The sequence below is a fragment of the Staurois parvus genome, unplaced genomic scaffold (genome assembly GCF_062004578.1).
Source record: "Staurois parvus isolate SC_StPar_1 unplaced genomic scaffold, SC_StPar_1.0 ptg000006l, whole genome shotgun sequence".
Classification (NCBI taxonomy): domain Eukaryota; kingdom Metazoa; phylum Chordata; class Amphibia; order Anura; family Ranidae; genus Staurois; species Staurois parvus.
This window is the reverse complement of record NW_028317802.1, coordinates 16,329,582-16,345,260: the sequence shown is the minus strand read 5'-3', so window position 1 is coordinate 16,345,260 and position 15,679 is coordinate 16,329,582. Positions and strand designations below refer to the sequence as shown.

General features: G+C 36.4%; 1 protein-coding gene across 1 annotated transcript in view; it reads left to right on the top strand.

Moving 5' to 3' along the window:
• The window catches only part of GABRB2 (gamma-aminobutyric acid type A receptor subunit beta2), a 518,574-nt gene that overhangs the window by 321,770 nt on the left and 181,125 nt on the right, over positions 1-15,679 (top strand). Inside the window, exon 5 of the mRNA XM_089662981.1 lies at positions 3,736-3,818. Within this exon, the coding sequence (XP_089519107.1) occupies positions 3,736-3,818 (83 nt within the window). The remainder of the gene's footprint in view (positions 1-3,735; positions 3,819-15,679) is intronic.

The following is a 15,679-nucleotide window of genomic DNA, read 5'->3' as shown; positions in this document are numbered from 1 at the left end:
GCAATCCTAAGGCCACACCTCATACATTGCTTGACTGACAGCAGCAACTAGAGGGAAGGTGGTAGTTAGCACTTTTTTCTTAGGTGATCTGCAAAGGGCCTAGAACTTCCTAAGGCTGCAGCAATGTTACAGGAAGTGCTAATGCATTGGCTTGTCCATTCTCACATCCCCAGCACTACATGCTTGGGAATTGCAGTGTTTAGATGCATTCCCTCCATCAAGGTAAAGAACATCCCCCTATTTCCTCCCCTAAACACTTACCTGAGTCCTCTATTGATCCAGTGCTGTGCTGGCTGTTGCTCTTCTCTCCCTTTTTTCTGCTCTCATGGGCTACACTGGCTACTGCTGCTGTCAGTCAAATCCTGTGAGGATGGAGTGTGTGTGCATGCGTTGAGGTGTTGAGGAGTGGTTAGGGGGTAGGTAAGTATGAGTTCTAACAAAGGCGGCATGAAATGTAAAGCTGACCATACATGGATTTAAATTTGTCCGGTTCAGCAGGGACCAGCTGAATTTCAATTTATGTGTGGCTGTCCCTATTCAATCTTTAGATCAACTTCTGTAAAACAGAAACATTGTAAATCTTTTGATGATCAGCAACCAGCCAATCAGCTGCAGCCACTGATCAGTGTATTCTGACAGCTGAGAGTCCACCTTGTTTGTGTGAATGGAGGAATCCATTAGTTTTTTTTTCATCAAGCCTGCAGGCTGAAAAAAATCATCTATGGCCGGAGTTATTGTGTTAGGCACCTGATTCCAGAAAATAGCATATAACGTCAGATGTCAAGCACAAAAACATTACAGCAGGTATTGGTGGTATATAGATGTTGTATGAATGTGACATATTGTTGCTAACCAACTGCTTATTAGGCTTTTGATAAGATACCTGCTTCATCTGGCCCCTTCCACTTTGTGCAGGACACCACGTTGACGCGTTTCTTGTCACTGATGAGGCCAATTACTCCTGGACCTCATGTACCATGATGATGATAGCTATCAAACTGTACATGTACAGCATATCATCGGAGAGCAATGCTGCTCTTGCTTATAAAGCCATTCAGGGAGTATTATTACTCTAGATGTCAAAATAAAGCCTACTACTGGCAGGACCACATGTTGAATTAAAAAAAATAGAAAACAGAGGCAAAAATCGGAATGTATTGAAAATAACCTATATATTTATTGATTTAAAATGTTTAGCTTATATACACTTTAATGAAGAAGAGCTAGTGTGGATCAATGAAGAAAGTAATTTACTATTCGACATATCACTTTTTTTTGTTCCACTTTACTTATGTTGGTGGGGGGTGGGCAATGGCTCCTAAGTCCAAGGCATACCACTACCACTTCACCTAGTCAGGAGCAAATCTTTGTTCACAGGGTAAGAACGTTGCAGCCATGCAACCCCATCAGTGTATCCATAAAAACTGGGCTCATGTTTTAAGATGGACCCACTTTTTATGGTTCCTACTGGAGATACCCTCATAATATGAACTTAGCAGGGTCTTAAAAACTCACTGCTCTCTTGTTTTAGCTGTATACTAGTAGCTAAGATAATAGTTTTGGTGTTTTGTATCAGTGGGGAGAAATCTTTTTCAGTTTTTATTTGGGTGAGAAAGAGATATACCAGCTGAATAGTGGATGAGGATAAAATTTGTTATGTAACACCATAAGTTGTGAATTGTCCTAAACTGGTTTGAATGTTGAAAATGGTAGATCAGTTAGTTCATGTTTAATTGAAGCACAGATGTCTTTGTTCCACTATCGTATGAACCATGCTTTAGTTTTTTAAGGCCATGATCTCAAATCTTGTATTGACACGTAATTGTCAGACATCTGTTCCAAAAAAGTGACACTAAATAAAAAACTAATAGATTGAAATCTCTGGGAACATTTTGAATAAAAAAAGTTTACTTAGTGTGACGCTTTCTGTGTTTATAACACCTGCTACAGTTTTATAATAGATTCACTCTGTAGTGTTAGCATTTTTAATGCAGCATTAACATGCAGTTTGATAGCACGCAGCCTAAATAATGGAGCATTCATCAAAGTAAATTATGCACAGTTAATCAGTTTTCATCTTGCAAATTAGTGAGTGCTAGTTTTAATTTTATGTATTTAAAAAGGGATGTGGGTTATTCTTGACTTAACAGTTCATCTTTCATTCTTTGATGATGGATAGAAAGTATTTCAAGCCTTGATTCTTAGCATGTTTGGTTTAGATTCTTAAGGAAAAAAAATGTGTGTGTATGCATGTATGTATGTGTGTGTATGTATATATGTGTGTATGTATGTGTATGTATATATATATATATATATATATATATATATATCTTTTTGACGTTTTCCCCTTCCCATCTTAAGGCAAAACTAGAGTAGTGAAGGAATAATACCACTGGTTTTTTTTTTTCTGTCCTTGTTTCTGTTTGCAAGATTTGCCCTTTCAAATTGTCCTGACTACCTTTGTCTCTGGTAATGGAAGTGATCAACATTATGAGTTGCCACCAAAACATTAATACAGGAGAAATCTTCCATTGGGAACACTTGTTCCTGTAATGAATGTCTAAGAAGAGATATTTCTCACATTGGTAATATATCCCCTCAAATCTTTCTGAGTCTTCAGGACATGAAGTAAATGGAAATCTGCCTAATGAGACTCAGATGGCAAGAACAAAAAAACGTAACAGCAGGTTCAACTCTCCCCTTCTCTAATTCTGCACCAGTTAAAAAATACATTTTGTATTACAATGTGATCCGGTTAAGTATGGGCTTAACCTTAATATATAGTTACTCCAGTAAGCAACACTTCCCTCTGCTCTACACATATTTTGCAGAGTACAGTACTGCAGCTTAAAGTCATTTCTCCTTTTATTATTATGGAGAGTCTAAAAAAGGTTTGAGTGACAGTGCAACTCAATGTGCATTTATCAGTTGAGGGTAGACTGACAATGTTAGAATTAAAACATTGGTGTGGTAAGGTCTAAAATAAAGTCACATAACACAAAATAAGTATGATTGTTTTCTTATCATCATTATTATTTGTTGATATACTTTTTCAAAGGGTTTTGTTATTCTGTGCAAACATTGGTTGTATCATATGCAACATCCAGTATCTGCATGGTATATAGCTTAAAAAATCCTTCACAGGAAAAATTGTCTATTTTCTTCTAAAGGGTAATTAAATGATCTGTTTCTATGTCTTGAAATCGAATGGCAAACATTTTCCCCATGCTTTCACTAAAAATACAGCCCTGAAAAGGGTTCTATTATCTTCTGCAATTCCTTTTGTTTTGACCATAATGGGCACTTTCATTCATTCTTGGAGCAATCAGTGTCTTCAAACATCATTGAATAAGCCTTTAATTAGCACGTCTATAATATGGTCAACTTTGAAAGCACACCGCAGACCTTAATTATTCTATGTTAAAAATGTATCATTGTCATGTCTTAAAGGTTTCACTTTAGCTTGTCACTCATTCTACCATCACATAATGAGTGTCACGTTTAGGTCATGTTGACCTGGTTAGAAATAATGTGTTTGCATTGACCAAATGACTTTATGTCAGCAGAGTCATTATGGTACTAGCTTACTGTATCCAGCACATGATTTATGAAGATGAGCATTTTATGTCAAATTGTTATGCTTTTGCTTTAATATTGAATAATTGATACTTTCAGTTATACACATAATTCCTCCTTTTTTTGCAGTAATTAAAATGACCGCCATTCTTTTTCTAGGATTACAACCACAGCAGCATGCATGATGGATCTGAGAAGATATCCACTTGATGAACAGAACTGTACATTAGAGATCGAAAGTTGTGAGTAACATTGGCGCTTCCTGCTCATTTTACATAGTGTTTTAATGACTGCTAAGGGTAATCATTTCAGCATGGCAACAGTAGATCTTGGGTTCTAATTATTAGTTATACTGTCTATACAGAGATCCATTCATTTTTTGTGAATTTCCTACACTATTTAAAAAATCATACTTATAGGTTATTTATATTCTAGCCAAATTGGTCTTTGTCCAAACATTTTGCTTGGAAGAATTTCTTTGCAATCTATGTTGGTATCCATATGATGGGAAAATACAATATAACTGCCCAAAAGGTCATCATTAGTTGATATCAACTCAAAGAAACTTGTGAGAACCAAATCTTCTGGCCCTATGGCTTATAACAGTATATTATATGACTGGTCTTACTAGGCCTTGACACTTCTTTCTTCCCACATCAGTTGTGGATACTTAGCAATTTCAGGTCTTCCCACCACAAACTAATTCAAGTTTCAGAAAGCTGTGTTAGGTCACAGCTACCTTTAATGAGCTTACATTAGCAGGAGTACTAGAGCACTGTAAGTCAAAGCAATGGCACTACTGGCTAGTGACAGTTTCTTGCAAGATCCAATTGACAAGCAAGTTAGAGGATTATTTTTAAGGCTGTAAACTGGTATTCCACAAAAATCACTTTTTTCATGTGAGAAACATGGCTATTCTACTGACACTTTTTGGTGTCCTGTCAAATTCTGTATGCTTTTTAGCTCAGGTTACTTAACACTTTGTACAGATTCTTTTCATTTGTATGCTCTTTTGTGTGTTTTTATTGCTATTTCATCATGATGAGTCTACACCGATAAAACTGAAAGATTTACTTGTATGCTTATTTGTGTATAGATTGAAGTGATTTGTAGTAGCATCAATTTTATCAGATAGCATCAACTTGCAAGAGCTTCACTGCGTTAACAAGAGTTAGTTGATTTGTCATAATGTGTTCTAAATGCTCTTTTGTTTAAAAAAACAAAGTACAAGGATACTTTTTTAACTGGGTTTACACCAGAAATGCTTTTTAGACATATGCAAAATTAACATGCACCTTAAATTGCATTACACTGCATTGCTGCTGAGACTTAATTTGCTTCAACCTAATGATAAAATGCTGGAAAACCGAAAGGCAGTATGCAGGATTTATTTTTCTCATGTATTGTATTGCACATTGTGTTAACAGGTCCTATTCAAAACAATACTTTTCTTTTTTTAAAGTCTATCTATCTATCTATCTATCTATCTATCTATCTATCTATCTATCTATCTATCTATCATGTTGGCATGATCAATCTCCAGGATAGCATACAGATTAAATTTGTCATATTAGATTGCTACCATATGAATTACGAGGTGGTATTAAAAAGTTTTGAGACTAACTCTGTTTACAAGAAAGTACTTTATTTATTAATGTTTACACACTATCACCAAAATAGTCTCCTTGCACAGCAATACATTGTTCCCAGCATTCCTGACACTTCTGGAATGTCTCCTGGAAGTCTTCTTTTGAAAGCATGCCAAGCACCTTCTGCTATTCGCGCTGGATCTCTGCAATGTTGTCAAAATGGCGACCTTTGAGCTGGATCTCCATGTTCGGGAAGAGGGCAAAGTCTGCAGAGGCCAACACTGGAGAAGCAAGTTAGGTGCAGAAGTGAGATCATTGCAGTCTGGGGAAAAACGTGGCAGCAACCATGGCATGTGTTCAAATCACACGAGGATTGCCTGAACTGTTTTGTATAGAACACCGACAATGGCAGCAATTTTGTGAATTGTTCTCTGACAATCATCATACACAAATTGCCAAATTGTTTCAACATTTTTCGGGGGTTGAGCCCGTTGAAAGTCTTCCTGATCTCTTGTCTTCCAGTAATGTTCTTCCGCTCTTGAAGTGTGCATGTCACTCAAAACACCTCTAATGACTCATTGCAGCATCACTGTAAACTTGCCGAATCATCTCAAATGCTTCTGTGGCAGATTTGCCCATTCTCACACAGAACTTCATGCTTGCTCTTTGTTCTAACTTGCTGTCCATGATGAAATCGCAGATGTGTTAACACACGTGGTCAGAATAGCACCAGTTGCACAGATCCTGATGTACACAGAATGATGTCTTTTGGCACACTGACTTATGAAGGTCGGTGTTGCAAAACAAGTCTTGAAACTTTTTGATACCACCTCATATATGGATTTAAGCTGTATGTAAACATTTATGTTATAGTACAACTATAGATGAACAAATAATAACTTAGTCATTCCTCTGCTCCTGCAAACAGACTTGGCCATTTTCAGCCTTTTTCAAATGTTTTTGCAATCTTTTTCTATTTATTACTATACACCATTTCAGCACACCAGACATAGAACTCATCACTATCCCTTCTGAAATAATAGGGGACCCCTTGGATTCTTTCCTGTTAACCAGGCATATGTTAAAACTAGTAAGAAGAAAAAAAAACCTTTATTCCTAAAGCAAGAAAGCGTAAGGTGTTCGGGTCCCTTCAATGTTAGTACTAGCCCATATGCCCATCAGCACTCTGCACCATTCATTGTCCCAAACTGGACTTTAACAATATTTTCTTTTTAGTGAGCAAAGTAATAGTGAATTACATTGTGGAAACTGGATCTTGGGAATTTCGTAGAATCCCGCTATCTTTAGTATAGGGAATCTGTATGAGAGTCAATGCATTATGGGTGAAGAGTAGAGCTACCACATTTTAACTCTAGATGCAGTTATTTAAAGTATAAATATTTCTCACCAAAACATAGGTTTGTATAACTGGTGTCTCCAGTAGGTGGAAGTGTTTGTTTTTTAAATAATAGTTTAAACTTTTTTGTCTCATGAATTTCTTGCACTGTACACATCCAATATGCTCTCTCTGGCTGCTCATGTCTCTTCTTCTCAGTGATGTAGGCAGTTTATTCTGGACTACAAGTGCCATGATGATGACAGCTGTTAAGCTGCACATGCTGGCAGTCTGTGCATTGGCATGTTAGCTTTTAGTCCACAATCAAAAACAACAACTCTCCAAAACAGTAGTCAAACAGCCACAGAGTACAATGAGAATGCAGGTAAGTATTGGGCCTTTTCTTTGAACTCAATTGTTTTTTCAGTCCTTGAATTCCACCTTTCCCATCCTATGACAAATCTGTTGTCTTGGGCTACAGTTGCTCCACTGATCTTTACTGGTCTTCTAGATGTTTATGTCCTTTAACTATTATTGTTATACAGAATTTATATAGTGCCAACAGTTTACAATATAAAGGGGAACAGTACAGTTCAATACAGAAGGAATAGGAGGGCCCTGCTCATGGAGCTCACAATCTAAGCTAGACTTTGGATAAATGGGTAAGCCTTTATAACTTCTCTTTCTTGAACCTTTAGAACTGGTGTTTTGATTGTGAGGGCAGGGCACAATGATAACGGGCCTGTTTCTAAATGAACCTGCCATGCTGATAATACAGTGGAGTGAGGTGCCTGCAAGCTATTGATACACTTACAGTATAATACCTATTTAAATTAGTAGTAAACTCCTAGCGGTAAATGTAGGAAACAATTTTATTTGTAGTTGTGTACTGTCAACCAATATTATTAATTACTACACATGTTTAATTTAAATTTAAAATCTCACTTTTAAAAGAGGAAATTTTGGTTCACAGAATAGCTTCCAGTCAGAAAATCACAAACACTGTATATAACAAAGCAATTCTGAAACAATTTAATGATTTAAATATATAATTAATTTAATAATTTAAAACACTATAAGTCTCAAATATTAAAGTGGAAGTCTTTAGGCATCACTTCCAATGTATCAGGCTACCATCACTGCTAGCACACAAAGGAGGTTATTTACTAAATGTGAAGAGTGCAAAATCTGGTGCAGATCTGCAAAGAAACCAGCTTCTGGGTTTTATTGCCAAAGCTTAATTGAACAAGCTGACGTTAGAAGCTGATTGGTTACTATGCAGAGCTGCACCAGATTCTGAGTGCACCAAGTTTAGAAAATCTCTTCCAAAGTTTCACACAGCATTTTGATTTAAGTTGACTTCCTGCAAAGCTCTTCTGTGGCAGATTTTAGATGGGAAGCTGGTCTGCTGAGAAAAAACTAAATGTAGAGCAATGTTTACTTAGATTCAAACAATTCTCCACTCTTCTGTTCTTTCCTTTTCCCACTTTCCCTGAAATCTGTATTATAAATATATTTGTTGTAAGTTAAAGCAAATGCATTTTTAATTTTAATTTTGAACTTTCCATCAAATTATATCCTTTTAGAATATTTGAACACATTTGAAAACATTTCAGTTCATTTTTTACAATGTCTTAGTGATCATTCTGTATACTTATTATTATTACATGGCATTGGAAAAACAGTTGTAAAAATGAGGGGTTAACAGATATGGAGCTGATTTACTAAAACTGAAGACTGCAAAATTTGGTGTAGCTCTGCATATCAGCTTCCAGGTTTTTGTCAAAGCTTGATTGAACAAGGTGAAGGTGAAAGCTGACTGGTTACCATGCAGAGCTGGAACACAGTTTGCGCTCTCCAGTTTTAATAAGTCAACCAAATGTGTTTCACTGAAAAGCCAATGCTTTATCAGAGTCCAAGAGGCTGATGGTAGATTGTGTGACTTACCAGACATATACCATAGATGTAACCCTATGTTCCAAAGGATCAGGAGAGAGGAGGTGCTATTGCACTCTCCTCTTCTGAAATTGCTAGTTGCTCAGCTGTTGTGCTTATCATATTGTCTCAATTGTATTCTCAATCCTGGACAAGTAACTTTTTTTCTGACATTTATCATTGGTATACTGGTTTCCATTCTAATTCAGGAAGCATTGAATTCAGTAGGTCAGAAAAACCGCTAGGCCACTAGCTTTGCCAGAAAAGGGCAGCCACACTAAAATAAATATTAAAGGAGGTGGTTTTCTGGAATCCCCCTATTTATTATACAAATATGTACTATTTGTCGCTTAATTAGTAAATATGTAAGCTTTGACAATATTGCAGGACGTAATATACTGCAATATTAGCTATAATAATAAACACGATGCTCATGAAACAAGGTCTTATTTATTTACAAAGAAAGTAAAGCACTAACAGAGAAATCTAAACCAATATTATAGAGTATATAGGAATAATAGTAAAGATACGTTGCGTACGTTCGTCCTCAAAGCTGAGTATCTTTTTAGCTGGATCCCAGGAAGGAAATGGTCAAAATAGAGACAGAGCCTGGCCAAAACGGTCTTTAAAACCCCTCTTAAGCACCACACACACACACCCTTTATGCGCCTGGTGTAGTTCTCCATCCAATGAGCAAACGTTTATAACTCATAAGGGGCCATCCTCATGGAAGTAGGTTGTCTCCACCAGGGGGCACTGCTGTATTGCCAACAACTCTCGGACCCAGGTCTATCACATCTGGCTTTTTCCTTCTGGCTAGAAGCCATGTAATCTGTCCTTTTATTACTCATGTCACCGGGGAGTCTAGGCTGAGGCTCCCTTATCTCCATGCCCTACCGCGAGGGGTATGTGTGAACTCCCAGAACAAGGATTTTGGCATGCAGCCTTTTGTTACACACATCCTGTCCAAGATAACATTCAATAGGCCAAACAGTTCTTTGACAACCAGACAGTAAGAATCCATAAATGTCTGATGTAGAAACATGTTGCCTTCCAACACACACTATATTTCTCATGATAAGTTTACTTTAAGGCCAAATACCATTACAGTTATCTTATATCTTTGTGCTTCTAATAGAGAATGTTTAAATGTTATATATGTTGATAGCTAAAGATTGTCAACTGGTAGAAAACCCAAAATATAACAAACTGCTAATAAAAACCTCAAGGAAAAGACTCGCCTCTCTGTCATGTGCTAAAGGCTACCTCTGTTCGAAACTAGTAGGCTTGATTACTAATTATAATGTGCTGTCACTGATAAAATTATAATGCTTCTTTCAAAAATTAAAGAGGCTCAGCTTCACATTTGGGCATTGCCTAGAAAAGCCACATTGACACCTGCCAATAAAAGTGTTTCATTATTTGTATAGCACTTCCCAAGGGCCAGCCCAGTGCTTGCATCAGGGTTGAGGGGTCATGGGTGGAGTACTGAGGCAAGATTCTGTGATCTTATCAGGAAGCAATGTACAACATCCTGCTAGTCCCTCCAACCAGCAATGGTTTGTCTACATTGCATTGGGGATCATAGAGATCTAGTCATGATGTCACCGGGTCCAGAAAATTGTATTTAACCACTTGCCCTCCAGAAGGTTTACCCCCTTCCTGACCATGCCATTTTTTGCTATACGGCACTGTGCTACTGTCATGCAACACTGTACCCAAATGAAATATCTTTTTTTCCACACAAATAGAGCTTTCTTTTGGTGGTATTTGATCACCACTGAGTTTTTTATTATTTTTTATTATACAAAAAAAAAACATAATTAAAACATATCCAATAAAAATAAATAAATAAATAATTAAATAAAAAACCAAAAACAATCTAACTTCAGAAAAGTGATCAGTCCTGATGTACAGATGGCCTATCTAATTTCTTGAGACATTAAAATGGCAAAACAGTACAGATGCCATCCAAATTATTTAATAAGAGGCAAGATGAGTTTTTAGAATTTGGAATTTTTTGTGTCTCAATCTTTTGGAAAATGAATTAATTACAAATAAATTGATCTTTTTCACAATTTTTTTACATACTGTCATCAGTGCAGTACAGTGCCATTATAAGACTAGTGTAGCAGTGATCAATGATACTGACTGGTGACAATGAAATAAAAAATTAAATACTTTACATTTTATAAAAAAAAAATAACAATTGTTTTTACATCCTGTCATCAGAGTAGCTCACTGTCGCTATAGTGACATTGTACAAATCTGGAGGGCCATCAGGGATTTTTTTTTTCTTACATTGTTATTGCTTATAACAATGGACTTCACTGTTATAAGCAATCGTTTTACCTGTCATGAATGGGTAAACATTCATGACCGCATACTTAGTGTTGAAATGCTGTGATTGGCTGTAGCTAATTATGTGGTACAGGGAGCCAGGTAATGTGATAGCTGTGAGTCAATCACAGCTTCACAACACCAAGCAAGCAGTCATGAAGCTCATAGCACACAGCACACCAATGCACAGGCGATGTACATGTATGTGACTGTACCTGTACCTGCCGTCTGCTCGTGGTCAGCAAATGATTAATAACTAAAAATTAGATTCAACATCTTGCAAACAGATTTGTTTTTAGACTTACAGTACTTCATATTGTTATTATACCCTTTTAAATCATAATCTTTTTTTCACATCCATGTTTTTCACATAATGCTGATGTAGAAAGAGAAACAAGGTTACACTTTGTATTGCATTCTACTTTGATTTGTGTTGTTATTTTTAGATGTGAATAATTAATTTCTATACATAGGAGGCTATGTCCTCTTCATTATCTACTCTGTACACGAGCGTTTGAACTTACAAATAAAGAATTAAAAAAAAAAATCAGACAGAACAAAAACCAACACAAAATATCAGAAAAGTGGTGAAGAGATCCTGTTTGTCATTGGACAATGTTTGCCAGTAGCTTTGTTCCTTTGCTCATTTGACCACAAATGCAACAAGAATGAGAAACGAGATGTGAATGTGTGTTAAGAGAAAGAGTGACTTTCATGTGTGAGACTGGGATAGGAGGTAGGAAAGAGAAGTTGTATGGGGACAGGTTAAAAAAAAGGTTTTGCAAGGTATGTAAGTAGATTTATGTAGAACAAAGTGAAACACAAGCCACCTACCTGTTCTTAAACCCAAATGCTTTCTTTTATTGTTCCTATTCTCCTTCAGACCCACTCAAATCTTTCATCATTCCCACTCACACCTACTCCTGTCTTCCCGAGCAGTCTGACTTCGAGTTTAACCTTTTCATGTTTACAAACAGCTCTATTGAAGTCAGGATAAAAATGTATAAATTATCTAGTGTACAAAGATTATCCAAGAATAGTAATACAATAGAACATTTTCAATACAAAAAAAAGTGCATGAGGAGCATTCTATTGTATTCATCACATAATGCAGCTGCTAGAAAATTACATCATACGCCATATTACATCATACTATCAGGATTTGCAAATGAACTAATAGGGTAATATCAATATCAGCATTATAAATAAAGCTTTCAAGAGGAGAGTATATGGAGACAGTAAATATCACAATTAGTACAACCAGAGGCAATTCCACCAAAAACATACAGTCATGGTAAGGGGAAACCCTTATAACTGGACCAATAATCCCATTTCCTATTAAATGCCAGCATCATATCAAAAATAGTATGGTGTATCCTATCCATAAGTTTATTTGACTCCGTATGGCCAAAACCTGCAAACGGTGTGGAATTAATATATCATTTAAGGGCTATAATTTATTAAATAGTGCTAAACATTGAGTGCAACAATCTTTCAAAGGCAAAGGGCACATCAGGGAAATAAGTAAACAAGAGGCACATTGGCATTGTCCTGGAAATATGTGAGCCAGCAATTTGGCTTGTTTTCATAGCATCTGGTTGCAAAAGAGAATACAACATCTTACAACTCTAAAAAAATGAATAAAAGTGCCCTGGTGCAGGCATCCTTGAAAACAATTTGCAGAGACCATGGGAAAAGTATGGATGTTAGTAGGATTCATATGCAATCTGGTGTGCAGTTTAATGGCTGTTTACCATATAGTGATATAATGAGTACATTTATGAGAATTAGAATAACTGTCCACTCTTGAGAGGAGAACTCTTGCCCTATTTCCCAATGAACCATCAGAAAATAAATCTTCAGGAAGGTTAAAACCATTAAGACATTGGTATAAGGAAGAGATAAGACCACTTCCTCTTGGGGTAGAAAGGCGATTTGGCAAAAAAGGTAAAGTGTGAGGGCTGAGAAATGGATAATGCAATAATGAGAACTATCTTTAATTTGCATATATTTATACTCTTCTGAAGAAGGGAGATTATATAATTGTTTAAGTTAGGTAAAAGAGCAGAATTGGGAGTTGACAGACAGGGAACCTAGGTTGATTTTACCCAGTGGGAAAAGTACCTTCTAGAGAAATATGTGGGTAAGAATCTAGGATCATGCATACATGAGACCAATAGGGAAGACAAGAGAATAATTTCTATTTATCTTGGTAAATGGTACACAGATGTAGGGATTAACCAACTATGTAATTCAAACGTGAAAGAGCCTTAAGATGAATTGAGCCAGACCAAATAACTCCTGGGAGATATACAAAAAGGAGTGAAGATGTTTAAAATTATAAGCTAGGGAATAATAAAAGCTCAGGCAGGCCACTGAGCTAATTGTCTGAATCTAGTAATGAAAAAATAATGCCTCAAGTTTGGTAGACCTAACCCATGATTCAAGTCTATATAACCACTGTATGACAAATGTAGGTTTCTTACCCAACCAGATTAAGTTGTTGAATGTTTTCTGCATACCATCAAATGGTGGGTTTAGAAATGTACTGTAGATCGACAAGGCTATTAAAAAAAAAATATTGGGGTAAAAAAAGACATTTTGTCTGCCATGAATTCCATTATTGTTCCTGGAGCATGATACAGGGCCTGCAACCCATCTCTAAAACCAAATTAAAATACTATACAATACATGCAAGGCCAAGTCACACTGTCAAATACCTTGTAGATGTGTAGGCTGAGGCAAAGTACAGACCGAGGAAATAAATTTGTGTCTTGGATGTTGTTTGTGACCAACCTGATATTGTCAGTAATCTGTCTAGATGGAATGAACCCCATTTGGTCTTGGGATATTAAAAAAGCTAAAACTGATTCCAAACTGTTAGTCAACATCCTCTGAAAAGGTTTTAGGTCATTATTTATGACTGAAATTGGACAATAATTTTGAGGTAAAGTGTGATCTTTATGGATAATGGCTTAGGTATAAGGGACATGTTGGCCAACAGCATTTCATCCAGGAAGTAATTTCCCTGGAGAACAGAATTAATCAGCCTGGTAAATTTTGAGGTCAATAAGAGGGCAAACTTCTTTTAATAAAAGATAGACTAGCCAAGTGTCTTTGAAGGCTGTGCATGGGGGCATCCAGGAGCCACACCTGTTGGTCACTTAAGAGGGAAAAACAATCGAATTCAACCAATCCCTGGAGACAAGGCCAGGGGCAATCATAGGTGAAGCTAATACAATTTTGTAAAAAGGTAAATATTTCAAATAACTCTTTAAGTAACAACTTGTCCTTTCGCATTTTGGAGTTTGTAGATATGGGAAGGTTTTATAGATTGATTCAGCTTTCTGGCAAACTTGGAAAAGCAGTGTTGCTATGCAACAAAAATGTTGCCGTAGATCACCTTAACACTTTCTCCATATTTTCTAGTGTCAAGGACCAATCTGTTTTTTGTGATCTGTCTGAGAATATCGAGAGAGTGATTTTCACCATGAAGATTACAAGGCATATTTTGTAAGGAAGCAAATCTCAGATAGTCTAGCTTTATTTCTGGCTTTGGTAATTTCAGTTTCCCCTGATAACCACCGTATAAGCAGTCCAAAAAGAAGAGATTGGCATTTCATTTTGGTCATTTTTATTCTTCCAGTTGATTAAAATGCATTTGGAGAATATCCTGATCTGAAGAAATCCAGCCATTAATTATCCATGGGAGTGGAAGATAGACCGATATGAGGCCTAAAAGAAACAATTTGGTGGTCCATCCAAGGACATACTGTACATATATAGAAGTATAACCCAAACATGTACTCTTTAGCCCCAATATTATGATCTCTTCAGGATATTACAAGTTGGAGCGACTAGACAGATTTTGGTAGTGGTTTAGGAAAGGTTTTAGCTGAGCTAACAACTCTCTGTCCAGAAAGGCATGAGCTGCAAGGTAAAATCTACCACTATAATTTAAAAAAATTGCCTGAAGAATGTGGCACATGGCTTGTTCGGGGCATAGACACTAGTTAAAGTCAATGCACGACCAAACAGAGAACCTTGTATAATGATAAACCTGCTATCTGGATCTTTATACATATGTTGAACCTCAAAAGACAAAAAAAAAAAGGAATTCCATGATATTTGGTGGTAAAAGTGGTAAAACAGCTCTGCCTGCAAGTCTTATCAATATATCTTGGATAACTAACTGTGGCAAAATGTGTCTCTTGCATAAGGTTTATATAAGCACCCAACTGTTTATAGTGGCAAAATATTTTTTTTTCTCTCTTGTGAGGGAGATTCAAACCCTGCACATAACAGAAATTTAGAAGCCATCATGGTGAGAAGGTAATCCAACCTTTTTAAACATCTGTTGAGATATTTACTTTACTGTGTGGCTAGCTTAGCTGTCTTAAGCCTATCTTTTATAAAGTGAAGTGCTGTCTGCATACCTCCCTTAATTTCGGTGAGGAATGGTGATTCCTGCAAGACTCATGTCTGCAAAGATCCAAACATAAGGGGACCAAAAAAACAGTTATAAACCTTTTTTGAGTCACAAATTCCTTGCATTTGCTTTAAAGGATTAGGTTGAGTTTGCTTTAAACATAAAGAGTCCAGTCTGAAAGAGTAACCTAACAGGAAAGAATTACATTTTACATATCATCACATATAAAAACAATAAAAGGGATCCTAAGCACATCCTTTATCTATAACAGAATGTTAATACATTTACGTCACTGACCTGGAAAGAAAAACGTATCTTTGTGACTCACAATTGATTTGGCTTTCTCTGCGTCTCTATTGTGCAGTCTGTCATTAATATCTTTTTCTCACAGTTTCTATCGGACTGTAATTGTGCATATATTTCACTTCAGCTTCAAAATCAAAATTATATATTTTCTCAATAGATGATTGCAGA